Source organism: Mauremys mutica, chromosome 3 (genome assembly GCF_020497125.1).
Source record: "Mauremys mutica isolate MM-2020 ecotype Southern chromosome 3, ASM2049712v1, whole genome shotgun sequence".
NCBI classification, from domain to species: Eukaryota; Metazoa; Chordata; order Testudines; family Geoemydidae; genus Mauremys; species Mauremys mutica.
In genome coordinates, this window is record NC_059074.1 from 56785888 (window position 1) to 56812026 (window position 26139).

The following is a 26139-nucleotide window of genomic DNA, read 5'->3' on the forward strand; positions in this document are numbered from 1 at the left end:
GTAATTGTTTTTAATTGCTGGTTTTTACAAGTTTCTGACAACTTGCATTACTACAAATTGAAAGCTTGGTTTCTCAAAACGAAATAGGCTTTTAGTTATGTAGATTAGGTCATTTGAAGTTACTTTCAAGCTTTTTTGAAAATAGGTATTTTAAATACATTTTTATCTAAAACATTGTAAGAAATCCATTAATATAAATTAAGTAGACGTTTGTCATGCTGTAAATATTACGTATATCCTAAAAATTTTATAACAGGAAGTTTTGTGTTAACTCATATGTTTCCATGAGAGAATGTATTTCCTCACTTGTCCTTCATTTTTATGATATTGCAATGTTTCAAAAATGGAATTAACCATACAAATTGAACACAACAATTAATTTTGAGGTATATTCTGCCATCCTTATTCATGCAGCCTGAAGTAAGATGGCAGAATGTTCCCTAAATTAGTGTTTGTATACAGATTAGTCTAGGGTAGTTATCTGGTATTCCATTTTTTGAAATACCTACAATGTCATGAAAATCAAGGACAATTGAAGAAGTAAATTATCTCCTGGCAATATAAATCAGTGAGACTATTGAGAGTTTATGATGTGAGGCTCATGCATAAATCTTTGTAAGAACTGGGCCTTACTCTGCAAACAGTCCTGTTAATTTCACCACTAACTTCATTCTTATTAAACAGTGTGAGTAAAGATGGCACATAAGAATTTCCAAAAAGTAGAAATATGTTTATAAATGTCATCCACGTTTTGTGATCTAATTTCAAGCTGCCGTCATGTGCAATTACACAATATTGACAACTTGAAATGATAAAGAGTAGTTCTTTTTGAACAAATATGTATGCCTTGAATAATTTGAATTAAGGTAACAAAAGTGGTAACTTTGGTAGCCTGGCCAACTTATTTGACAAGGTATTTCATCTGAGGGAATTCTTTAAAAATAGATTATTTTTGAGTAGGTGAGAGATATGCAGTTGTTTTGTAAGTGTTCTTGGCATTCGGTTGCTACCCTCTTTTTTATTTAAATAGGTTGTGTCCCATTCTCAGCCCTGCGCATGATCAGATTCTACTGTTATGCTCTAAACTCTTTCAAAAGAAAAATACTGCCATTCCAAATGTATAGACAAAATAGTTCTAATTGTTATTTATTTCAGAGCTGCAATATTTCTTATAACATCAGTTTGGCAGATATTTAAAAGAATAGTTTTAAAGAATAAATGTTTTTAAAATGCATAAGCCCCTTTTCTAGTTAGACTTAGGCTCTTAAGTCATGTAGATACCTTAGAAAATTTTATGCAAAATGTTTATTTTTACACTATCAAGTATATAAATTAGATGTACAATACAAATGCTTATGTACATACAAAACAGTGTCTACTCAGACTTCTTAAAAGAATAAATTAAAGTTTTAATTATTCAAAAATTGTCTATTGATATGAAACCATTTTAGTCCAGAAGTTTTCTTTAGTTGAGAAAAATGAACAATTTATAAAGTTCAGAAAATAACTCTCTATAACTGTGGAACAGCTCCAGAAAACACTTACACGTGTGAGTATTAGGCATGCAAGAAATCCCACTAACTTCAACAGGACTACTTATGTGCTTAGTTTTTCACATTTAGAAGGGGATCAAGGCCTGTGTTACCTGAAATAAGGAATGTACATCATATAATCAACCCTTAGGCCCTGATCCTGCAATCCAATCCATGAGAATGAGTCCTGTTGAAGTGAGTGAAGCTTTGCAGGGATCCAGCCACACTGATCTAATTGCATCATCATGACCGTAGTCTTGATTTAAATCATGAACTTCAAATCACTAAGATACAAATGTCAATTCCATGCTATTATGCTGCTTTACTTTAAAGGGATATCAATTAAAAAATCACACTTCTGTATGAAAATGTTTTACCTTAAGTTGTAATAGGTATTATCTAAGGTTACTAAGATCAAAGGAAATTTTTTTTCTCTTTATCAATAGGTTTTCTTTGTGTATTTGTCAGCATACCATGTGTCCCTGTTCCCTCAGTATTGTCAGTTACTCATTTCCCATTGTTTTTATAAGTCTTTCAAACAGATACAGGAGAGATTTTTTTAAAAAACAGGCAAATGTAATTATAAAATAAAATGAAACAATAACATAGACACTTGGGGTCTTAATAATTAGTTGAAATGTACTAGATTTCAAATTAATGGTAGTACTATAAATGACATCAAGGTTTCTTTGAGTCTTTTTTGCTAAATTGCTTTATGAGGGAAGTTGAATTGTTCTACAAATTGGAAAATATGGGTCTGAATTTGGTAAAATATAATTTCATGCATATGCATCCTAATCTTTCCAGAGAACATAGATGTAGAAGCTCGCCTTACAGAACTGTGTGAAGAAGTAAAGGTACTTTTTGTCCTTTATTCATAATAAATGTAAAATAAGTTAAAAGCAAATGATTTTCTATCTGTATTTCATAGATTGCTGCAGAGAAAAATTATTGATTTTGGTAATTTATTTTCTGTGTTGTTTCTTGCTCATTCCAAGAGATGCTGTATCCCACTTATGGATTGTGGCAGGGTGAGAGATATGGTTACTAGTGATGTTTGAAATGCAAAAGATTACTGACTCAGTCTTAATTTTGATAATATTTCTCCTCCAGATGGACTCTTCACTGCCAAACTCTACCAACTCTTCTTTACATTCTACTCTCTTCTAAGATGTCGTCTTCTCTTTCTAATCCTTCTCTGCCTAGAATCTGAGAAAATTAAAAAAAAAATTTTTTTTCTTTCAACAGCCTTCTCTTCTTCTACTTTACCTCCTCCCCAGGTTCTGATGTTTTCCTTCTACTATCCCACAACTGCCCAACCTCCCAGTCTCCCTCACTACTTTCATTCACTCAACTTTCCTTATTTTGCTAATACACACACAATTTGAAGTTTGCCTTTGTATTTCCTTTCCTAAAGCTTAAAGCAGGAGTTCACAAATATTTTCTTAGTGTGGTCCATCTCCCCTGTTATTCAGGAATATGCAGTCCACTTTCCCCTTCATTCTCAATAGCATAACTGAGGCAGTTACATACAGCAGTATAGCTTAGGTTAAAAAGAAACATTAGCTAAAAATAAATCTTTTCCTGTATTTAATATGATGTGAAAGCTGGAAACAAGGAAAGTCAGCACCATGTGACTAGCCAGCTCTCTCTGGTCCACTAGGAAGTGTTTCACAGGCCAACATTGCTTCACATACAGAAAGCTTCTTACATTTATGTAGTCTTCTTCATCTCTTTCTTTCTTTGGGCATAGCTGACCACTCCTCTTTTCCTCAGATCCTCTCTTAGCTTCTCAATAATGCATTCTTCTGGCTTCCCCTGTGTTGCAGTGATCACCATGTAATCTTCTTCAGAGGTGTCTCATCATTTCCTTTCCCCTGTTCTCTTATCCATTAGTATCACTTAGACGTTCTGTCTCTGTTCCCCATCTCTTCTCTCATCCTCACCTAAATGATTACCAAATCTCTGTCCTTTGTCTTTTCTCTCCAGTCTTGTGTGTCCAAATATGTCTAAGATATCTCCTCTTGGCTTGTCCCACTGTCATCTTAAACTAATCTTTCCCCAAATGGAACTTTTTATCTTTTCCTCCTCTTCTTTTTTTCTGATTGTTGAAAATACCAGTTTTTTTTCTTTCTCTCAGGATTAAAATCTCTGTGAAGTTTTTTACTTTGAATTATTTACTCCTTAAACCCTCAAAAGCATGCTGGGTGTTTTACACTTACACCCTCCCCACAAACACACCACAAGACCAGATTCCAGCCACCTATGTGCTAAACACAATATTAATATTAACAACAAAGTGGAAGGAATGGAAGCCAAAATAGGAAAAGAACAAGTTAGACTATTTAGATAAGTTAAATGCATTCAATTTAGCAGAGCCTGATGAAGTTCATCTTAAGGTGCTTAAGGAACTAGCTGCAGGAATATTGGAATTGTTAACAATTATCTTAGAGAACTCATATAGGATGGGTGAGGTCCCAGAGGACTGGAGATGGGCAAACATAGTATGTCTTTTAAAAAGGAGAACAAAGAGGAATTACCGAGCAGTGAGCCTAACTTTAATATCTTGAAAGATACCGGAACAAATTATTAATCCATTTGTAAACACCTGGAGGATAATAGGGTTATAAAGAATAGCCAGCATGGATTTATCAAGAACAAATAATGCCAAACCAACCTAATTTGCTTCTTTGTCAGGGTTACTGGCCTCATGGATTGGGGGCGGGAGGGGCAGCAGTGGGAGCAGTAGGGGTGTGATATATTTTGATTTTAGTAAGGTTTTTGACAAAGTCCCAATGTGACATTCTAATAAGCAAACTAGGGAAGTGTGGTCTAAACCAGTGGTTCTCAACCAGGGATACGCATACGCCTGGGAGTACGCAGAGGTCTTCTAGGGGGTCCATCAACTCATTTAGTTGAGTGTTTCTCAGCATAAGCGTCATGACCCCTAAGGGGTTGCAAGACAGATTTAATGGGGTTGCAGTGAAGGGCCAGCATTAGGGTGTAGCAGCAGGACAATTTCCTTGGGCCCCACACCACAGGGGGACCCGTGAAGCTAAGTTACATGCTTCAGTCCCGGGAAGTGGGGCTCAGGCTTCAGAGTTCTGATAAGGGTACAGTAGTATGGAAAGGTTAAGCACCACTGGTCTAAATGAAATTACAGTAAGATGGGTGCACAACTGGTGGAAAGACCTTACTTAAGAGTACTTATCCATGGTTTACTGTCAAATTTGGAGGACGTATCTGGTAAGGTCTGACAACAGTCAGCTCCAAGTCCAGTACTATTCAGTATTTTCATTAATGAGCTGAATAATGGAGTGGAGAGTATACTTATAAAATCTGCAGATGACACCAAACTGGGAGAGGTTTCAGGGACTTTGGAAGACAGGATTAGAATTCAAAAGGATCTTGACAAATTGGAGAATTGGTCTGAAATTCAATAAAGATGAGTGCAAAGCACTACATTTAGAAAGGAAAAATCAAATGCACAGCTACAAAATGGGAAATAATTGGCTAGGTGGCAGTACTGCTGAAAAGGATGGTGGTGGGGGTTATCGTAGATCACAAATTAAATATGAATCAACAATTTGACATCATTCTGGGATGTATTAAAAGAAGTGTCTTATGTAAGCCATGGGAGGTACTTGTCCAGTTCTACTTGGCACTGCTGAGGTTTCAGCTGTAGTATTGTATCAAGTTCTGGGCACCACACTTTAGAAAGGATGTGGAAAAACTGGAGAGAGTCCAGAAGAAAGCAACAAAATGATAAAGAGTTTAGAAAAAAACAACTCTGAGGAAAGGTTTAAAAAAAAAAACCCTGTGCATATTTAGTCTTGAGGAAGGAAGACTGAGAGAGGACCTGATAAGTCTTCAAATATGTTAAGGGTTGTTATAAAGATGACTGTGATAAGTTGTTCTCCATGTCTGCTAAATGTATGAAAAGAAGTAATAGGCTTTATCTGCAGCAAGGGAGATTTAGGTAAAATACTAGGAAAAGCTTTCTAACTAGAAGGGTAGTTTAGCTCTGTAATATGCTTCCAAAGGAGGTTTTGGAATCCCTGTCATTGGAAGTTTTTAAGAATAGGTTAGACAAACACCTTTCAGAGATGGTCTAAATTTACTTGGTCCTGCGTCAGCTCAGGGGCTAGACTTGTTGACTTCTCGAGGTCCCTTTTAAGCCTTCATTGCTATGATTTCTATGCTGCTACAGTGGTTTACAGAGGTCAGAAAGAGCTTCCTGGAGAAGGGCAGCATATAGGACCAGTAGATGCAGCCCTAAATTGCCTACCTCACAGTGTCAGAATGTGGCAGGGTTGGGAGCAAGAAAGGAGGTGATTGGAGCACACTCTGCTCCAGCAATTCTGCCCAATTCTGCAAAACAACCGATAACCAGCCAGGTAAAATTAGAGCAACCCATTAGACTTCTCTAAATTACACTATGGTCAGTATTAGCCCCCAAAATAGAATCTTGGAGGCACAAAGATAGATGGAAGCTGCCTTTACCCTGCCCCTCCCCCTCCTTCAGCCTGGGCTGTGCCCTGAAGTACATGCAGCCTAAAATTCAGACAAAATGTCAAATGAGAGCAACAAATAGTGGGAAGGAACTGAAGAAGGGAGGACTTGTGCATTATCACACTACATGTAATTCCTGATTCTTCTTTCTCTGTAACGTGACCAAAATCAGCTTTCTTTACTAACTCAGCTGCTAAAACCTTTGCCTCAGTACCTTGATCATTTCTCACCTCACTTACCTTCTCTTATCACTTCTCTTGCCATTCATATGTTTATAGTAGGGCTTCAAGAACATGCAGCTGGTCCAATAGCAATTTTAATGTATGGTGCTGTATTTTTGAGATCAGTTTAGATTAGTGTTAAAATATACATAGTAGTGGAATATTAAGATCCCTTATTGCAGGGAATACTAACCAAAGACACCATCCCTAGCACTCAAATTACATTTAACTCTAATGGAACCATGCTACAAGAGACTGTCCTAGGATGCAGTAAACTATGAAGAAGGAAAGACTCATTTCCTGTGTGTCTTTCTTTTGTGAGGGCCTGGTTCTATGATGTCATTAACACCTCGTGAGAGTGGGCCCTGAGGAAGCAAACTGACTTAAAAATACAAGTACCACACAGTCATAATCAGTGGGGTCAGTTCTGGAGAGGAGATTACTCTTGTTTTAAACTAGTTGTAAGATTGCATCAGTATCTCAGTTTTATCCTTGCAACACCCATCATTGGCTGTGACACAAGTTTTGTTAGTGTCATGTTTCTAATTCCTGATTCCTAGTTTTTGTACTTGACGCTGTAGTTTAGAACTCTACCAAGTACAGTGGTTATAACCTGGTCTTCATTTTAAAATTACAGTTGACACGAGTCAAGTTCTTATTGTAATTTAAGATGATGTGACCTGATTCTAAAAGACTTTCCAGGGTAATATCTGAAACCACACAAAAAGTGTTCTGTTAGTAATGTAACTTTAAATGAAATGAATTGTTTTTGATGTTTGGACAAAAAAGCTTTAATTTAAGAGTTCTTTTTTTGTAGAATTGTAAATATTTTACCATATGAAACTGAGTTTATTTCATTAGTTTTGTGTACATGTGAAGGCAACATCTATAAACAAGCATTTATAGATTTAGTAAGAATATTTTTTCCTAACTTCAGAAAATGGAAAATCCTGATGAACTGGCAGAACTTATAAACATGAATCTTGCACAGCTTTGCTCTCTTCTGATGGCTCTGTGGGGGCAATTTCTAGAGATCATTACCTTGCAGGAGGAAGTCACAGCATTACTAGCACAAGAACATCACACACTGAGGGTAAGTATTGAACCTGACAATTGAGCATGACGTAGAACAAATTCTTTTAAAGCGTTATTGAGGACCTTTTAGTCTGTAAACTGGTAGGTTTTCAATGAGATAACAAATTCTACTTTTTTCTGCTATGTTTGAGAAAATCAGAAGAGTCGAACTTTGAATGTATCTTTTGTACTTCATTTATAATTGTGGATTAAATTATTGATGCTAATTGGTGAAATGTAATTTTAAAAGTACCTTATATACTTGATCATAAGCTTGTTCGTTTATAAGCCAACCCTCCCTCCCAAATGGATAAGTAAAAATGGAAAAATTTTTATAACCCGTTCATAAGCCAACCCTATAATTCAGGGGCCAGCAAACTTTGGTTCCCGGGCCATCAGGATAAGCCGCTGGTGGGCTGAGATGGTTTGTTTACCTCGAGCGTCCGCAGGCACGGAGGTAAACCTAAGTAAACAAAGTGTCCTGGCGCGCCAGCTGCTTACTGTGATGGGCCGGGACAGCAACTGGTGGGGAATTTTTTTGAGGAGGAGAAGCTGGGAGTCAGAGGAGTAACCCCTGTGACCACCCTCCACATGACCCCACCCCTATCCCGGGACCCCCACACTCTCCCCAGGGCCGGATCCAGAGCCCAGCGGGGCAAGCACCCGCCTGGGGCGGCCCTTTCCAATTTCCAAATTTCCAATTTCTCCATTTTTAAATTAATAGCATATATTTCATTCTTGTATTTTGACAGTAGGTAAATATAAGCTCCTTTGTGCTGTAAAAAAACTAAATATTGTATTTGCTTTATTTTATTCATGTATTTTGACAACTAAATCTTAATGGGTAATCATTAATGGCACAGTACTTTTGGCATTGTAAACTGCAGGAGCAATGGTAAAGGCAATTAAAATCTACTATATTTTGTTCACTTTGAAATCTGGAACAGAAAAAGGTCAAATTACACACCCTTGTATAATTCTGGCCTGCTGCATTCTCATGAACTGAAGAATGTTTGATGAGTTTCCACTCTTGAGGATAACCATCAGACATTTTTGAACTTGCTCATATGATATTAACTAAACTTCCTTTTATTCAAATTTATCTTAATTTTTTTTTGTTCATGTCTCTGTTATGTGTCCGGATAGGCAACTTGAGCATGTTACATTTGCCCTATTTGTTCAAGACTGTGCTTCCCATTCAAAACCAATATCTGCCCCAATCCTATATCTGTTCATGCTAAAAAAAAAAAAAAAAAAAAAAAAAAAGACACGTCAACTGACATTCTTGTTCATGAAATTTGATGACTGAACAATTCATGAAAACGTTACTATTTATTCATGCGCAACACTGACATTGTGACATAGCAATGTTGTTGTTTTTTTAAATTGATTTTTCTGTGTAAAAAGAATTCTTATGTTGCTAGTTGTAATTGTTGGAATCTTTCAGGTACGAAGGTTTTCCGAAGCATTCTTTTGTCTTGAGCATCCAAGGCAAGCTGCTCTTGCATATCAAGAACTACAGTGAGTAACTTGAAATAGAATATATTGAGGCTTTTCTTTTACTTTTCCAAATCGTGTTGCTAAATGCACAGAAACAGCTTGTAGTGCACAACGTATATCACAAGTGTGTTATCTTTAATATGCTTCAGATTACAAAAATGCCTTGTAAGTACTTGTGTAGCTAATTTAATGAGTTTAGATTTAGTGTATTCTGTTGAAGTATTAACAGTAACAATTTACTGTGTAGGATTACCGTCCTCTCTTATAATTCTCTTAATGCAAGGTAATATTTTTCAGTGCTCAGAGTCATCTACAGATGTGTACAGCTATCAAAAACACCTCCTTCTGCAGTTCTCTTCCACCTCTTCCTATTGAATGCAGTGAACTAGATGGAGACCTGAACTCATTACCTATAATCTTTGAAGATCGGTATTTAGATTCCATTACTGAAGGTAAATACAAGCTTGTGTGTTTTTCCTTTGAACTTATGTCAGTTAGAATATGCTGTAAGTAAAGTTATAGAAAAATTAGGTATATTTTTCTGTATATTTTCTAGCTATAGAGAAATGTTCACTTGAAAAGTTTATCTAGTTTATATTTTGAATAGCTGTAAAGTTTTTTAAATTTTGTAAGGAAAGTTGTATAGCTTTAGTAATTTGCATAATCTTGTTATAAGCTGTACTTTTCTTTTCTCACTCTTTTTTTTTTTTTGTGTGTGTGTAAAAGATTTGGATGTACCCTGGTTGGCAGTTGAAAATCTTCAGAAGTCAGAGTCCAATAAGCTGGATAAATTTGAGACCGAAGAAGGTTTTGTAGCTGGTTTTTCTAGCCCAGAGTTGAAAATCAGACCTGCAGGTGCCTCCAACGTTTGGCATTCAGAAAGTGAAAAGCAGCTAACAAAGTCTTTGAAAGGGAAAAATGAAGATGTAAATAAATCCAAAGTTAAGGTTACTAAACTAATGAAAACAATGAAAACTGAAAACACAAAAAAAATAGTAAAACAGAACTCTAAGGACTCCGTGGTCTTGGTAGGCTACAAATGTTTGAAAAACACAGCACCAGAGGACGTCTCTAAATGCTATGAAGGCAGGCCTTCATCTCATCAGAAAGGACTGGATCCTGCAATAGGTGGCTTTGCTTGTGACACAAGGACCTGCACGAGGCAAATAAGTCAAAAAGAGCTTAGATGTGTGTCATCTAGAACTGAACAAAAATCTGCCCAAATTGACCATTGTAGCCCTGTGATCTCTCATTGTGCAAATTCTACCATTTTTGGCAGACTTAATATCTCCCAGGCAGGTACTGGAGTTACACAGGTGGATAGCATCTTGACACCTACAAGCACAGTTGAAGGTTGTCCTGGATGTCAGCCAACCTCATCAGGAGTGAGGACAATTGAGGTCAAACCAAGTAACAAAAATCCTTACGAAGGGGAGAAAGTGAATGTTCGTATTGGGTCATGGACAGAATTTCTGCAAGATGGAGAGAATTTACAGGTGCCCAGCTTTCAGCCTGCAGAATCTGGAAGTAAAGCTAACTTGGGGGAACAGTTACTGGTGCTTGAAAAGGATGATGTGCAAGAAACAAACTTCCAACATACTGGAGATGCATTGACAAGAGTAAAAAGCAATCATTCTGCTCTTTCTACAAAAGAGACTAACATTGCCATAAGTGGAGACACGATTAAGTTGCCAGATGTTAGTGTCACTTACGCCTCATCTAGGTTTTCAGATTCAGGTGTAGAAAGTGAACCAAGCTCTTTTGCAACACACTCCAACCCTGATGTGTTTTTTGAAACCATTCAAGGGCAAAGTGCTTACAACAGTGAAAGACTATTTCCTCAGCTTTTACTAAAACCAGATTACATAAAAAATGCAATAGAAAACTATTGTACTGAGAGTACTAGTGCACTGAGTGAAATACAATCATCCCTGACATCCATAAACTCTCTACCATCAGATGATGATGAGCTTTCACCTGATGAAAATTCAAAGATATCGCTTGTACCTGAATGTCAACTAAGTGACAGCAAAACTATATTAGATCTGGGAACAATTGATTTGCCAAAATGTGATGACAGTAAAAAATCAAATATAATTTTACAGCAACAGTCTGTTGTATTTTCAGGGTATTCAGACAATGAAACTGTCTCTCTACATTCCTCGCTTTCAAACTTAAAAGATTCTTTACAGTTAGTTGCTTCAGATGAAAATATATCTACTGTGATAAAAAGTTACAGCTCATGTGCAAACTTTGACACAGTTTTTAAGGACTCTCAAAACCTTGATAGGCAACAGAACACTACAGAAGGAGAAACTGAATTACATTCAGAAGTTATTTATCTGGGAGAACCATGTGTTGTTTCAGGTTCAGTATCTAGTAATGCTAAGTGTAATGTAGAGAAAACAAATGAGGGACAATATAACAAACCTTTAGAATTAAGGCAAACAATTGAGGAACTGCCAACAGTTGAAAGTGAGACTCACCCAGATGCAAATCATCTCTCATCAACCAGCAGTATCGATATTGTAAAACAAGGTCTTGTAGAAAACTACTTTGGCTCTAGAAGCAGTACAGATATTTCTGATATTTGCCCGACTGACAACAGCAATCCTGATAGTCCTCAAAAGGAAACATCTGAAAAACAAACTGTTGGCTCTTCACAACAGGAGGAGGAGGAGGAGGAGGAGCAGGATCAAGAAATGGTTGAAAATGGGTATTATGAGGAAACGGATGATAGTAATATTTTAGATGGAGATACAAATGCTGACTTTGGTCTAATAGAAGAAAAAGCTTTGAGATCTGAAAGGATTGACAGCGAACATCTACGGGATGGAATGAATATGGCTCCTATCTGCACTCCTGGTTGTTTGTCTTTTCCCTCTGTGCTGAGAGACTCTCCTTGCAGTGTTATATGTTCTTCAAAAAGCAAATCTGATGCAATAACAAAACAGCCAGGCAGCACATCCTGCAGCTCAGCTTCATCTGTTTCCTGGTATGAAAGCTCCCCCAAACCTCAAATGCTAGCGTAAGTGATTTTTTTAAACAAAGTCTCTTTAAATTTTGAAAAACATAAAATATGGTATTCAGAGGGAAAAGAAACATGGTCTTTGATCAAGATATCTTCCAGGTAGCTGAATTATGGATTTATTTTCTCCTGCACACACAACTAACTTTTCAGGTTTTAGAGGCTTATTAGAAAGTATATGTTAACACAGAATTCCAGTTATCACATCTACTCGTCTCATGTTGTTTGGCAAGATTAAAGCAAAATTAAAACTTTGAGATTTATATATTGAATAAATTTGCATTAAAACATTTTTTAAAATGAGGAATTACAGCATAGAAATATTTCAGGATCTCAGAGAAAAGAAAAATGGTGTTTTATAAAATGAAAACTTAACATAGTAGGTAAAGGAAAAGAGACATCATGAGTTATAAAATTGTTTGACAACAAGACTAGCTGCCCAGCACAACTGGCCAAGCAAAGTGAGGTGTAATGCTCAACTCAATGGCAATTTTCTGTCATCTGGTTGTCTGTAACACAATAACTTTGAAACTCTACATCCCACCAATTCCAAAATTGTAGGGAATGTTCCAGGCATCCATGGGCACAAATTAATTTTTGCAGCAAATTGGAAAATCAGAGAAGGCTGATTCAGGGCCCCCACATTGCTCTGGTGCTGCAGGCAAAGGAAATTCTCTGTCCCTGCCTCCTTACTGCCTACATATATCAGAGGCAACAGCTTAACTTGCCATGTGGGGACATTGTTCATAGCCCGGACTGTAACAGAAATAAGAGAGCTTTACAGGGAGGGCTTGTAGGGGGGAACTGGGGATAGGAGGTGAGGGAGAAGTGGGAATCCAGTGGGGGAAGCAGGAGAGGACCAGAGGATAGGGACTGGTGGGAGGAAAAACGGGGATTTGGCAATGTCTGGGGTCTGGGTTGCGGTGGTAGAATCAGGAGTGGAGAGAAATGGGAGAGAGTGGATGGAGGGAAATGGAGGCAAAGGGGGGAACAACCAAGACCCAGAGTATGGGTGAGTGGATGAGGGGCAAAGGAGGAACTTTCAAGGAATTGGTTGGGGACGAGGGAGTGGTGGTGATGAGGGAAGTAGTGTCCCAGAAGGGGGTTGAGTGGGCATGGAAGCAGAGACCCAGGGTTGGGGAGTAGAGTTGGAGAAAAGAAAGCAAGAACTGGGGAAGAGAGATGGTAAGGGAAGGAGGAGGAGCCCTGGGAAGGGGAGCAGACACTGTAGTGATGGTGTTGGGAGTTGGAGATGGGATGAGGAGGAACGCAGAGACCGAGGGGGAAATGGGGGACACACACAGAACCCCTGGCATGAGGGAGAGGGTGATGGGACTAGCAGAGAGTCCCTGAAATGGATGGGCATGGGAAGGTGGCATACAAGATGCTTGGGGGGCTGGGGGAAGGAATGGAGGGATGTAAGAAGCGCAATGTGGGTGCAATGTGCTCTGCCTACAGAAGCTACAATGTGTGCAACCCCCTACAGGTAAAGAATGGGAGCATTAAAATACTCTCCATTTACATTTATTAGAGCTATAGCTGTACAGTAATTCATAAAGTCTGGATCTATACTGAGGACTGTATATACAGTAATCAAATATAAATAAGTATGGGAAAGGGCACTTAGAATAGGGTTGTTTTTTATGGTGAAGTGATTTTAGGATCCCACTTTTAGCAAAGTGGTTAGGATACTCCCCCAGGACGTTGGGAGGCCCCCAGTTCAAACCCCAGTTTGATTTTGGGTCTCCCACATCTTTAATGAGTGCTCTTACCTCCAGGCTATAGCGTCATTCTCATGCTTGTGTGCTCTCATTCTTGCCCTTTCTCTCTCAAAGATCATAGACTGAATACAGACACTGGATTTATGGTTTATTACAACAATCTATACTCCATTAAAACTCCTCCCCGAGCTTCCCCTTTCCATGCACGATTGGGGAAGTGTAACTGGCCACTTCACCTTGTATGGTCCCTTGAAATATGTGTTAACTACTTATGCTTTCACCTTGTATTTAGCTGTGACCAGACCTGAAGAACTTTGTGTAAGCTTGAAAGCTTCTCTCTCACCAACAGAGGTTGATCCAATAAAAGGTGTTACTTCACCCACCTTGTCTCTCTCACATGTGCACAAGCATGAGAATGACTCAGTAGTCTGATGGTTAGAGCAGTCATCCAAGAAACAATCTCTCTGCTCAAATGACTGTCATTCACTATTTATCTACAGTGCAGCAGGTTCAACAAGAGAGATGAAGTGAGCCTTAGGCCTGGTCTACACTACGAGTTTATATCAAATTTAGCAGCGTTAAATTGCATTAACCCTGCACCCGTCCACACAACGAAGCCCTTTATATCACTATAATGGGCTCTTAATATCAATATCTGTACTCCGCCCCGATGAGGGGAGTAGCGCTGAAATTGGTATTGCCATTTCTGATTATCGTTAGTGTGGCCGCAATTCGATGGTATTGGCCTCTGGGCGCTATCCCACAGTGCACCATTGTGACTGCTCTGGACAGCAATCTGAACTCGGATGCACTGGCCAGGAAGACAGGAAAAGCCCCGCAAACTTTTGAATTTCATTTCCTGTTTGCCCAGCGTGGAGCGCCGATCAGCACAGGTGACCATGCAGTCCCAGAATCAAAGAAGAGCTCCAGCATGGACCGTACGGGAGATACTGAATCTGATCTCTGTATGGGGAGATGAATCTGTTCTATCAGAACTCCATTCCAAAAGACGAAATGCCAAAGCATTTGAAAAAATCTCCAAGGCTATGATAGATAGAGGCCACAATAGGGACTCAACACAGTGCTGCGTGAAACTTAAGGAGCTGAGACAAGCGTAACGGAAAGCCAAAGAATCAAATGGACACTCACGGAGGGAGGATGGGGGGACTGAGGACTCTAGCTATCCCACAGTTCCCGCAGTCTCCGAAAACCATTTGCATTCTTGGCTGAGCTCCCAAAGCCTGAAGGGTCAAAAACATTGTCACGAGTGGTTCAGGGTATATGTCGTCAGCCACACACACACACCCCCCGGTGAAAAAGAAGGGGAAAAAATCGTTTCTCGCCTTTTTTCAATGTCACCGTATGTCTACTGGATGCTGCTGGCAGACGGGGTGCTGCAGCGCTACACAACAGCATTCCCTTCCCTTCCTGATGGCAGACGGTACAATATGACTGATATCGGTCGTCATCATCCGTGAGCGCTCCTGGCTGGCCTCGGTGAGGTCGGCCGGGGGCGCCTGGGCAAAAATGGGAATGACTCCTGGTCATTCCCTTCTTTAAGCTTTGTCTAATGGAGATTCAGTCCTGCCTGGAATATCATAGCAGCTGAAGGCTGTCCTCCCCTCCCCTCCCCCCTTTGATGTCTAATGGAGATTCAGTCCTGCCTGGAATATCATAGCAGCTGAAGGCTGTCCTCCCCTCCCCCCTTTGATGTCTAATGGAGATTCAGTCCTGGCTGGAATATCATAGCAGCTGGAGGCTGCTTTCCCCCCCACCCCACACACACACCTTTTATCTCTGATTGCAGACGCAATAAAGTCAGTGTTGTTTCTTATTCATGCATTCTTTATTACTTCATTACACAAATGGGGGGATAACTGCCACAGTAGCCCAGGGGGGGTGTGGGAGGAGGGAAGCAATGGGTGTTGTTGTTGCAGGGGCACCCCCTAGAATGGCATGCAGCTCATCATTTCTGCGGGATGTCTGGGGCTCTGACCCGGAGTGGCTGTTTGCCTCTCTGGTTCTTTAGTAGGCTTGCCTGATATTCTAGACAGGACTGACTCTCCATTAGACAAAACTTAAAGAAGGGAATGACCTGGGGAGTCATTTTCATTTTTGTCCATGCACCCTCGGCCGACCTCACCGAGGCCAGTCAGGAGCACCCATGACAGCAGCAGACGGTACAATATGACTGGTAACGGTCATTATCAACTTGCAAGGCAGCAGACGGTACATTAGGGCTGGTAACCGTCTCTGCTAACTTGCAAAGGCCAGGGGATGCTGCTGTGTAGCACTGCAGTACCGCGTCTGTGAGCAACATACAGTAGACATACGGTGACAGTGAAAAAAGCTAAACGGGCTCCATGGTTGCCGTGCTATGGCGTCTGCCAGGGCAATCCAGGGAAAAGGGTGCAAAATGATTGTCTGCCGTTGCTTTCACGGAGGGAGGATTGACTGACAACATTTACCCAGTATCACCCGTGACACTGTTTTTGCCCCATCATGCATTGTGATCTCAACCCAGAATTCCAGTGGGCAGGGGAGACTGGGGGAACTATGGGATAGCTATAGGATAGCTACCCACAGTGCAACGCTCCGGAAATCGACACTAGCCTCGATACATGGACGCACACCGCCGAATTAATGTGCTTAGTGTGGCCGCGTGCACTCGACTTTATACAATCTGTTTCCAAAAACCGGTTTCTGTAAAATCGGAATAATCCTGTAGTGTAGACATACCCTTACATCAGAATATCCCACAGCCCAATGGTTGAGCACCCACCTGAAAAGTGGCAGATTTTATTCAAAATCCTTTTACCCCTCAGGTGGAAGGCAGAATTGAACCAGATATCTCCCATGTCCCTGATGAGTACCCTAATTGAGGGAGGGTCTCCTTCCCATGACCTCACACTGTTCTTGCTAAAACAACAAAGATGCCTAACTGCAAAGACAGTTCCCAGCTGTGAATTGCTAGCAGAGCTAGGTATCTCCCCGCAGTCTAGACTTAGGCTACATCTGCATTACAGTACTTACAGAGGTGAACTGTAGTGCTTGTGGAGGAGACACTCTAAATCGACGGGAGAGTGCTCTCCCATTGTCTTAACAACACTTGCCTCTGCAAAAGGAGGTAGCTATGTCGCTGTGATGCATTGCAATGCCTAACTCCTTTTGTGCATCCGGGCCTAAGTGCCTGCCTAATCCAAACTCCAGTAAAGTTAATTGGAATCTCTACTTACTTTGATTTCCAGTGGGCTTCAGATCAGGCTTTAAGAAAGAATTAAACCCAATTGTATTCACACTAATATTTATTTAGATGAATGCTGTTTACTGCACTTGACAGGAATAACTCCAGAATCTTGTGTACCTTTATGATATACCTCAAAGCCAACCAATTTGCAAAGGTCTTTGGAGGATGGAGAGCTTGTGTTTGTGGGTGGGGACTTTATTTGGGGAGAATAGGATTTCATGAGATCTGAGGTGGAAAAGTTGGATTTTGGGGACTGACTTCTTTTGTTAGTTTGGCACTGTTTGTATTTATCTTGGATTGCACTTTTTTAATAATTTGTCATGGGTGCCTAAGTCTGGAATAAATGTTTTTTATGCTTTATATGAACTAAATAAATGAAATATTTAAGTAAAAAGCAGTAGAAAATTATGTTCTTGCAGACCTTACATTTATTGGATTTTAATAAGGTATACAACAGAATTATTATAGTAAGCATTGTTTTGTTCCAGTTTTCTCCAGGCTAAAGAGGAATTAAAGCAACTTAAACTCCCTGGATTTATGTATAGTAATGTTCTCAGACTGGCTTCATCGGCACCTTATTTCAGCACAGAAGAGGATGAAGGTTCAGAAGATGGAATACATCTCGTAGTCTGTGTTCATGGCCTAGATGGTATGCTGTGGCACTTGTTACTGAATAACAGATCAATTGAGCATGTAGATAAAGTTTTGTTTTTGTTGTTTTGAGCTCTGCGTTAAACCATGTTGAAAGAAATAGATTCATCAAAATGAATTAAGAATGTGATATTCTTCGAGCAGTGTCCCTATGAGTGCTCCAGTTCAGGTGTGCATGCACCTCTTGAACCCTTGATTGGAGATTTTTCCATTAGCAATGCCTGTTTGGCCTGTGCATGCACCCTGTGCCTTCTTGTCCCGGACACTGGGCTATATAGCAATGCGCAGGCGAACCAACCTTAGTTCCTTCTCTACTGCGTTGGTCTGAGATGGAGCTTTAGCATGTCCACTTTGAGAGTGCCTCAGCTATTTCATATTCTAGTTTACACTATAGTTGTTTGTTAGGATTAGTTAGTATAAGTTAAAGTTAGTTAGCATTAAGTAGTGAGCGTATTGTTTTCCTCCTCTCTTTTTCACTTTTCGGCGCCTTGTCTCCCTGGCAGGGTATGCCTGTCTTGCCAGGTTTCAAATATTACCTCTCCTGTTGAGAGGCTATACTTGTGAGCTACAGCCACTCTAAGTTTGTCCATTCCTGGGGGGAGTCCCATGTCCCCCAGAAGTGCAACTTCTGGCTGGCCTTCAGGTCTGGGACAAAGGACAGGGAGATTAAACTCAGACTGTTAATGATGCCTTCTCCCACTACACCATCACACAGCAGGCTTGAGATGACGCCAGGTTTGGGAGAGCAGTGTTGCAATCCGCATGACCATGAACTCCAAGCCCACCTCCTTGGGTACTGCTTGTGAATCACCTTGTGTAAAATGGACATGAGCAAGCATTCGAAAAAGAAAAGACGGTTACTAACCTTTCCGTAACTGTTGTTGTTCAAGATGTGTTGCTCATGTCTATTCCACAACTCACTCTCCTGCCCCTCAGCCGGCAAGAAGGAGCTGAGAGGATGCAGGGCCAGCGGTGCCCCTTATACCAGCGCATAAGCGTGCAGCACCAGAGGGCACTAAAGCCAGCCTGATGGATACCACTGAGGGATAAATCTCTGGTGATGGTACACACGGCGTGTGCCCACCTAACATAGAATGGACATGAGCAACACATCTCAAAGAACAACAGTTACAGAAAGGTTAATAACTGGTTTTTTTGTTGTTGTTGTTTAAAAGCTTTATAGGTACATTGTCAAGGAGAAGAAAAGTGTGTTTATCTAGCTATTTACCGTTGAAAGTCATAGACACAAGATATTGAGGCCATGAGCTTAGTAGGATTCAAAAAACGATTAGACATTTATTCTGGTAATGGGAACATCCACCATGAAATTAGGAAGGATTAAAAATTTAGATTTTTATTTATTTATTATTTATTAGTTAGATATTTATTCACATGCTTCAGACTACTAACTGGTGTGGGTTAGGGAGAAACTTCACCTATGGGTAGGTTTTCCATAGTTGTCCATTATGGGTTTTTTTTGAAGCATCTGGTACTGGCCAGTTAAGGAAACAAGATAGTGTAATAAATAGAGCACTGGTCTGATCTGATATAGCAATTCCTATATACCATAATCATCCTTCATGTTCAGCTGTCAAATTTCCATGTTTAAAAACAAATATCCAAAAAGATTCTACTCATGATTCTGTCTAGGGAGCATTCATTATTAGTATCTGTCTAATTCAACTTGTGCACTGGGCTGGGAGATGCTGACCCCCACCCCCCCATCCAGATTTTCTAACACCATGTAATGCCAAGCAATTAACCCATCCATAATAAATTGTTGCCAAAACCATGCCGTTGTTCCCTATTGTACCTCATATCAAACCCTCCTCGTCCATTGATTTAAAAAATGGTTAGAAAAACTTACTTAGGAAAGAAGTTGGCTAAAATCTCCAATCAGGAACTGACTTGCATAATAAATTTGATCATTTAAATGGGGCAGCAGCGTACCCTTTTTTTTTATTCCTACAATATTTTTACTATATGGTGAACCTCAAACCAAAAAAGAGAAATATCGGTACCTTTAGTGCTCTCTTCCCTGGCAAAATTCAGATGTGTAATTCACTGCTAAAGCAGATCTACTGATGGTAGCAACTGTGGAAGCTGTAGTGTAGCCAGGATGTGGGTATTTTTATTCCTAGGTCATCAACCCACCCAGGGATTTTCATCAGATCCTTATGTCCCTCTTGTAGCACTCCAGGAATGTTAGGCTTATCTTCCAATAATCAATAACTGGTTGAAAGATTGTATTCAAAGAGAGGTTATCAATGGTTTGCTGTCAAACTGGGAGGACATAGCTAGTGCAGTCCTGCACAAGTCTGTCCTGGATCTGGTACTCTTCAACATTTTCATTAATGGTTTGGATAATGGATTGGAGAGAGTACTTGTAAAATTTACAGATGACACCAAGTTGGGAAGGGTTTCAAGTGCTTTCTGGAACAGCCTTCCAAGGGGAGCAGTGGGGGAAAAAGACATATCTGGCTTCAAAACTAAGCTTGATAAGTTTATGGAGTGGATGGTATGATGGGATAGCCTAATTTTGGCAATTAATTGATCTTTGACTATTAGCGGTAAATATGTCCTTGGCCTGTGATATGATGTTAGATGAGGTGGGTTCTGAGTTACTACAGAGAATTCTTTCCTGGGTGTCTGGCTGGTGAGTCTTGCCCACATGCTCAGGGTTTAGCTGATCACCATATTTGGGGTCGAGAAGGAATTTTCCTCCAGGGGGTTTTTCACCTTCCTTTGCAGCATGGGGCATGGGTCACTTGCTGGAGGATTCTCTGCACCTTGAAGTCTTTAAACCATGATTTGAGGACTTCAGTAGCTCAGTCATAGGTTAGGGTTTATTACAGGAGTGGGTGGGTGAGATTCTATGGCCTGCATTGTGCAGGAGGTCAGACTAGACCAGGGGATATACTTGCTCATGCCTTAATGCAGGGAGAAGGACTCTGAAGACCTCTAGAGGTCCCTTCCAGCCCAACATTTCTATAATTCTTCAAGTGATTGCACTTGTGCATTTTGTTCTTGGTGTCTGTGTGCCCACAAACAACTGTCAGAAAACTTTTTCCCTTGGTGATACTTGCTGGGCAGCTCAAGCACCGTCTGCTGTTGTGTGCCACTGCGTATAGGTGTAAAGGGCAGACCTGCCCTCGGCCTCCCTCATGATGGTCATTGGAGGAACCCCTGTTCATTGCCAGAACAACTGTGTCTCTGCTCTGTATATATGGTATAGTAGTAGTTTAGTACTTGTTATAGTTAGTAAGTGTTAGTTATTTTGTTTTAAAAAAACCAAAATGGTGTGTGTGTGTGTGTGTGTGTGTGTGTGTGTGTGTGTGTGTGTGTGTGTATTGTGTGTGCATGTATATTCTGCTGCTGGCACTGAGGCATGCCCCAGTTGCTGGGCTTTAAGCCATGAACCTCCTGCTCAAAACCTATGCTGGTGAACGACCCACACTGTAGTTGTCTTAAGTGTGAGGGAGGAGCAAATACACTGGTGCCAGATTTGCCAGTAATTCAAGCCTAGGACAACAAAGAATAAGGAGGCTAGGCTGAAGTTGCTGCTGATGGAGGTGGTGCTCAGACCATCCTCGGAGCTATCCTGGTCCAACCTGTTGTCAAGTGCTTAGCTTCAGTTAGAAGTGCAACTCCACAACTGTCAGAGTCCTGGGACTCTTTCACCTGTGCCTCGGAAGAAGTATAAATCTTCCAAAGAGAATCTGACCAGGGGAAGACCTCTACCCTACACGCATGGAAAGAGCGGTGAGAGGCAGTCTAGTAGAGTGCAACTGAAATTTAAGCACGCCTCCTCCAAATCAGTGTCTAATTCAGCACAGTTGGCTGTGTGCTGGAGAAGACACTGTCGAGTCCAGTGCTAAAAGTGTCAACATCAGTGGCATCGCAGCAGACAAATACAATCTCAGTGCCAACTACCCCAGAGGCCTTTGCAGCAGCAGGGAATTTACTCTGCCTCTGAGTACTGGTATCACTGGTGGTTCAGGAGTCGCATCCCTCAGGACTATTGAAACATCTGACAACAACGCCAGCGATACAGCATGCAGTACTACACCAACTGCTTATTTCCCAGATAGTCAGCTCATCAGTACTGTCCAAAGGGGAAGCCAGCAATGATTGTGACTCTCTGCCCATCGCCAAGTTCTCTGCACCAGTCCCCGGCACCAACTGGAGCAGTACCTCCATGATTGGAGGAAGGGGAATCCCCTTCATCTGACTCAGAAGTGACATTTTATATCTCTCAGCCTCAGAGCAGAATCTACCAGTCCCCACCTAGATCTCCTTCTCCACATTCCCTCATGACCCCACAGTGGTAGCTTCTGGGAACATGGCCAGGAGCAACTAACTGCACGTGCCCTGCCCTGCAGCTCTTTTCATATGAGCCTGCCAGGCCCTGGTTGGCTGCTCATCACAGCCCCTCTCCTATTGGCTGCTTTCTCCACAGCCTCCCTAGGGCTCCATTAACCCCTTATAGGCCAGTGTGGGGCGGTCACCTCATCACACTCCCAAAATGATGATCACCTACTCCACCAGAGCCTGCAATTTCTCCATTTAATTGTATAGATGCTCCATGGTTAGACATTAGAGAGCAGTCTCGCTCAAAAGAAGTTCAAGAGATCCTGCTAAATAGTAGAAAGCCTTTTACTAGGACTACTTACCTCTCTCTAAGTGGAGGTGTTTTTCCAACAGGTCTCTCCATTACAGAGTATCTCCTTCCCATTCCTCCATTTAACACATATTAGATTACTTATTGGGCCTGAAACCTCCAAGGTTAAGCTGTTAGTTTTCTGTCAAGGTACATCTTGCAGCTGTTCCAACCTTCCACCCTGATCTGTTTTTTTTTCTAATGACATGTCCATAAGGTTTTTGAAAGGTCTAGTCAAACTGTATCATCAGGTGCAAGACCCCATTCTCCCAGGAGGTCTAAACTTAATGTTGTCAAGATTTATGGGTCCCCATCTGAGCCTTTGGCTACTTACCACTATCATTGAAGGTGGCATTTTTGGTTCCCATCACCTCAGCCACAAGAGAAGAACAGCTGTGTGCCTTAATGTCTGGGCCTCCCTATATGATCTTTTTAAGGACAAAGTTTACCTGCGTCCTCCTCTGAAGTTTGTCACAAAGGTGGTGTCCTCTTTCCATATCAACCAGTCAATGTACTTACCTGTATTCTACCCACAGCCACATTCGAGTAGGGAAGAGGAATGTATGCACACTCTGGACATCAGAAGAGCTATGGCATTCTACCTGGACAGAAGTCCTCCCAACTGTTTGTAGCTGTAGCAGACAGAATAAAAGGACAACCAGCCTCCACTCAGAAAATTTCTTCTTCGATAGCCTCTTGTATATGCATGTGCTGTGACCTGGCTAATGTAACCCTGCCAAGCAGAGCCACAGCTCATTCAGTGAGATCACAATCAATCCGCCGCAGCGCCTTTTTCTAGCACATTTTCCAGTTGTGGACATTTGTAGAGCGGTAAACTCATCCTTAGTCCACACGTTTGCATACCATTATACTGTCGTTAGGAGTAGTGACAATGGTAGAGTTGGACAAGTTCTACAATCTTTATTGAAATAGACTCTGAGTTTCATGGCTTGAGTCATCAAGAGTGGAATACACATGTGTAATGACTCGAAGAAGAAAAAAGTTATTAACCTGTTAAATAACTGTTGTTCTTCAAGATGTGTTACACATATCCATTCCACAAACCGCTCTCCTACCCTTCTATGTTGAAGTTCCAGCAGAAAGAAACTAGGGAGACCTGGGGGCAGCTCTGACCTTTATACGTGTACACAGTGGTGCACAGTAGCAGAGGCTCTCGAGTCACCCAAAGGGTACCAGAGAGGAAAAAAGTTTCCAGCAGCAGGACACGCAGACACCAGGAGTAGAATGGACATGTTCAACACATCTTGAAGAACAACAGTTACTGAACAGGTCAGTAACCTCTTTTTCTATAATCCATTTTGCCTTTCTACTTTACTAAACTTTACTTTTACTTTTATTATTATTATTATTATTATTATTATTGGGGGGAGGGATGGCTCAGTGGTTTGAGCATTGGCCTGCTAAACCCAGGGTTGTAAGTTCAATTCTCAAGGGGGCCACCAATCCTTATATAGTGCTACTTCTAACCAGTCCCTTACTCCTCTCTCCTATCCCTCAAATTCTCTAATCTTCCTTTACTCCTCCCCCAGTCTGAGTTCATTTCATTGAATTTTATCAAAATTAGTTAGTACATTGTTGTACTTTTTTGCCTTAACATCCAGTGAATGTAAAATATTATATACGTATTATATATTATATTATATACGCCAAAACTTAACTACGTAAGTCCTGGGTTTTGCAAAATGACTGAGCTTTGTGTCATTTCTGTAGATTGTGATTGTATCATTGTGTTTGTATCATTGTGTTTGGTTTTGCTATTACAGCATCAGAGGTCTTAATTAGTTTTAATTTTGATATGGTAAAATATAAAATTTGCATTAGTTTGCTGGGGAGTGCCAGCACTGTCTGTCCATTGTATCTGTCTTGTTTCTAAATTAGTATATTTACCTTGTTAAATAGCAAGATAACTTTTGTCATAGCAAACCTTTTAACCTTTTTTGTTTGTTTGTTTGTTTGTTTGTTTGTTTGTTTGTTTGTTTTAAAGGTAATAGTGCCGATCTGAGATTAGTGAAGACTTACATTGAGCTTGGACTACCCGGAGGACGAATAGATTTTCTTATGTCTGAAAGGAACCAGGTATTTGTAAACAACAAAAGGATTTTCATACAATAAATTAAATAGTATACATTTTAAAAAAATAATATTTTCTTAGTTACCATTATTATTGTATTATAATGAATTTAGACCCTGATCATGCAGAAGTATCCATATATACAGACTGCTTAGCCGTTTCAGATAACTACTGTAATTAGGGAGACTCAGTGGTCATAAAATGGTCCATGCAAGTGAATCCCTTTGCAGAATCTGAATTTTAATTTGATTATACACTAAAGCAATTATACAAACTGGCATGACCTTGAAATTAAATATATATTATAATGTATACATATTATATAAATTAATACAACTCTACAGAGCTTTCAGAGGTATAGTAATATAATCTGGAATCCTCTCTTCTTCTCAGCATAATAACCAATTAAGTCTAGAACACCCCTAATTTTTCCCCATCTTAGCTGACAGGAGTGAAGCCCAGGGTGGGAAGAAAGAAGAGCTAATGTTTCATGGATCAGAATCTGAGAACCACAAAATAGTCAGCCTTTTTTTTTTTTTTTTTTTTGTCATTGCATTGCAATATTGGCATTATGATGATAAATCAGTAGCAGTTACCAATCTTAAATTTCTTTGATTTTTTTAGAATAGTTTTCAAATGACTTTAGCTTGAAAAAAAATATAGCTGACATTTTAATATAATTTTTATCCCGTTACAATACATGTTCTAGATGTACTTCAGATAGCCAGTTATTAATGGATGTAAGGTGAAACAACTCGTATGATCTAAGTCTACAGCCACTGTAACTTGTTGTTATTAATTAGTGTAGAGAAGGAGCCCTAGACTGAAATAAGGGCCCTCTTTTCACACTTTGAAATAGGAGAGAGCTGCATATAGTAAATTCTACTATTGCATACAGTAAATTGCTTCATATGATCATTTCAGATACAGTGTGGCTTAATCTGGGATATGTGGTTTGTCTTTTCTCTGTCCAGCTGATGAGAACTGTGCATATGTGATAGAGGTTAGACTAACGGTACTGTTAATATTAGTTTTGGTGCTTTTTAGAGCAAAGTGCTTATCATAAAATTATGTACAGACAGTTTATTCCCTCCTCCCAAAAAAACCCACCCAGGGGGTGCTGCAATGTTGTGTTCTGATATCAGAGTTAGTAAGCATGTTTTTATAGGTGGGTTTAGTTGTTATATATTTGGTTAATAAGAATTTATACTGAATGTAAAATAACTCACTGTATTTGGAACATATGTAATTATTTTTCCTTTCTACAGAATGATACCTTTGCTGATTTTGATTCCATGACTGATCGCCTTTTAGATGAAATAATACAATATATTCAAATTTACAACCTAACAATTTCAAAAATCAGGTAATACCTATATTTCATATTACTTTATTTCTATAAAATATATAATACCCACTAGAAAGTACACAATTAGTTGTCCTAAACTATCATGCAATTACTTGATATTCAGGTACAAACAAGAGGAGGTTGGGGGAAAATGAAGGTAAGAGAAAATTAGATGATGTGAGCATCTAAATGAAAAACAAAAGAAGTTTTAATACACAATATTAAAGCTATAAATAGTATTATGGCTGCAGGTTACTGACTTTAAAAATGTAACAGTCTACAACATCTTAAAAGGAAAATTTCTTCATCAGTAACTGAAGTTCTCAGAATATAATATATTAACTTTTAGATCTACACTGTGGGAATTAGTGTGATGGGCTCTGCTTTAAATACTTTAAATTTAAGTATTTAAAGACCATTTTAAGGTCTTATGGTAAGGATTTAGTCAGCACTGCAAGCTGTTGCATTATAGGCATTGTGGGCTGATTGTAATGTATTCTGGCCCTTCTGGATTATTGCCTTCAGTAACCTGTCTGAGAACATCAAGGAGGAG

At 39.9% G+C, this 26139-nt stretch overlaps 1 protein-coding gene across 4 annotated transcripts in view; it reads left to right on the top strand.

The window, feature by feature from the left end:
* Positions 1-26139, top strand: part of FAM135A (family with sequence similarity 135 member A) — a 139234-nt gene that overhangs the window by 79274 nt on the left and 33821 nt on the right. For all 4 annotated transcript variants that reach the window (XM_045009427.1, XM_045009426.1, XM_045009428.1 and 1 more), the window contains 8 exons: positions 2340-2389; positions 7203-7358; positions 8787-8860; positions 9137-9291; positions 9566-11867; positions 17324-17484; positions 24152-24243; positions 25507-25604. In XM_045009427.1, coding sequence (XP_044865362.1) covers positions 2340-2389; positions 7203-7358; positions 8787-8860; positions 9137-9291; positions 9566-11867; positions 17324-17484; positions 24152-24243; positions 25507-25604 — 3088 coding nt within the window. The remainder of the gene's footprint in view (positions 1-2339; positions 2390-7202; positions 7359-8786; positions 8861-9136; positions 9292-9565; positions 11868-17323; positions 17485-24151; positions 24244-25506; positions 25605-26139) is intronic.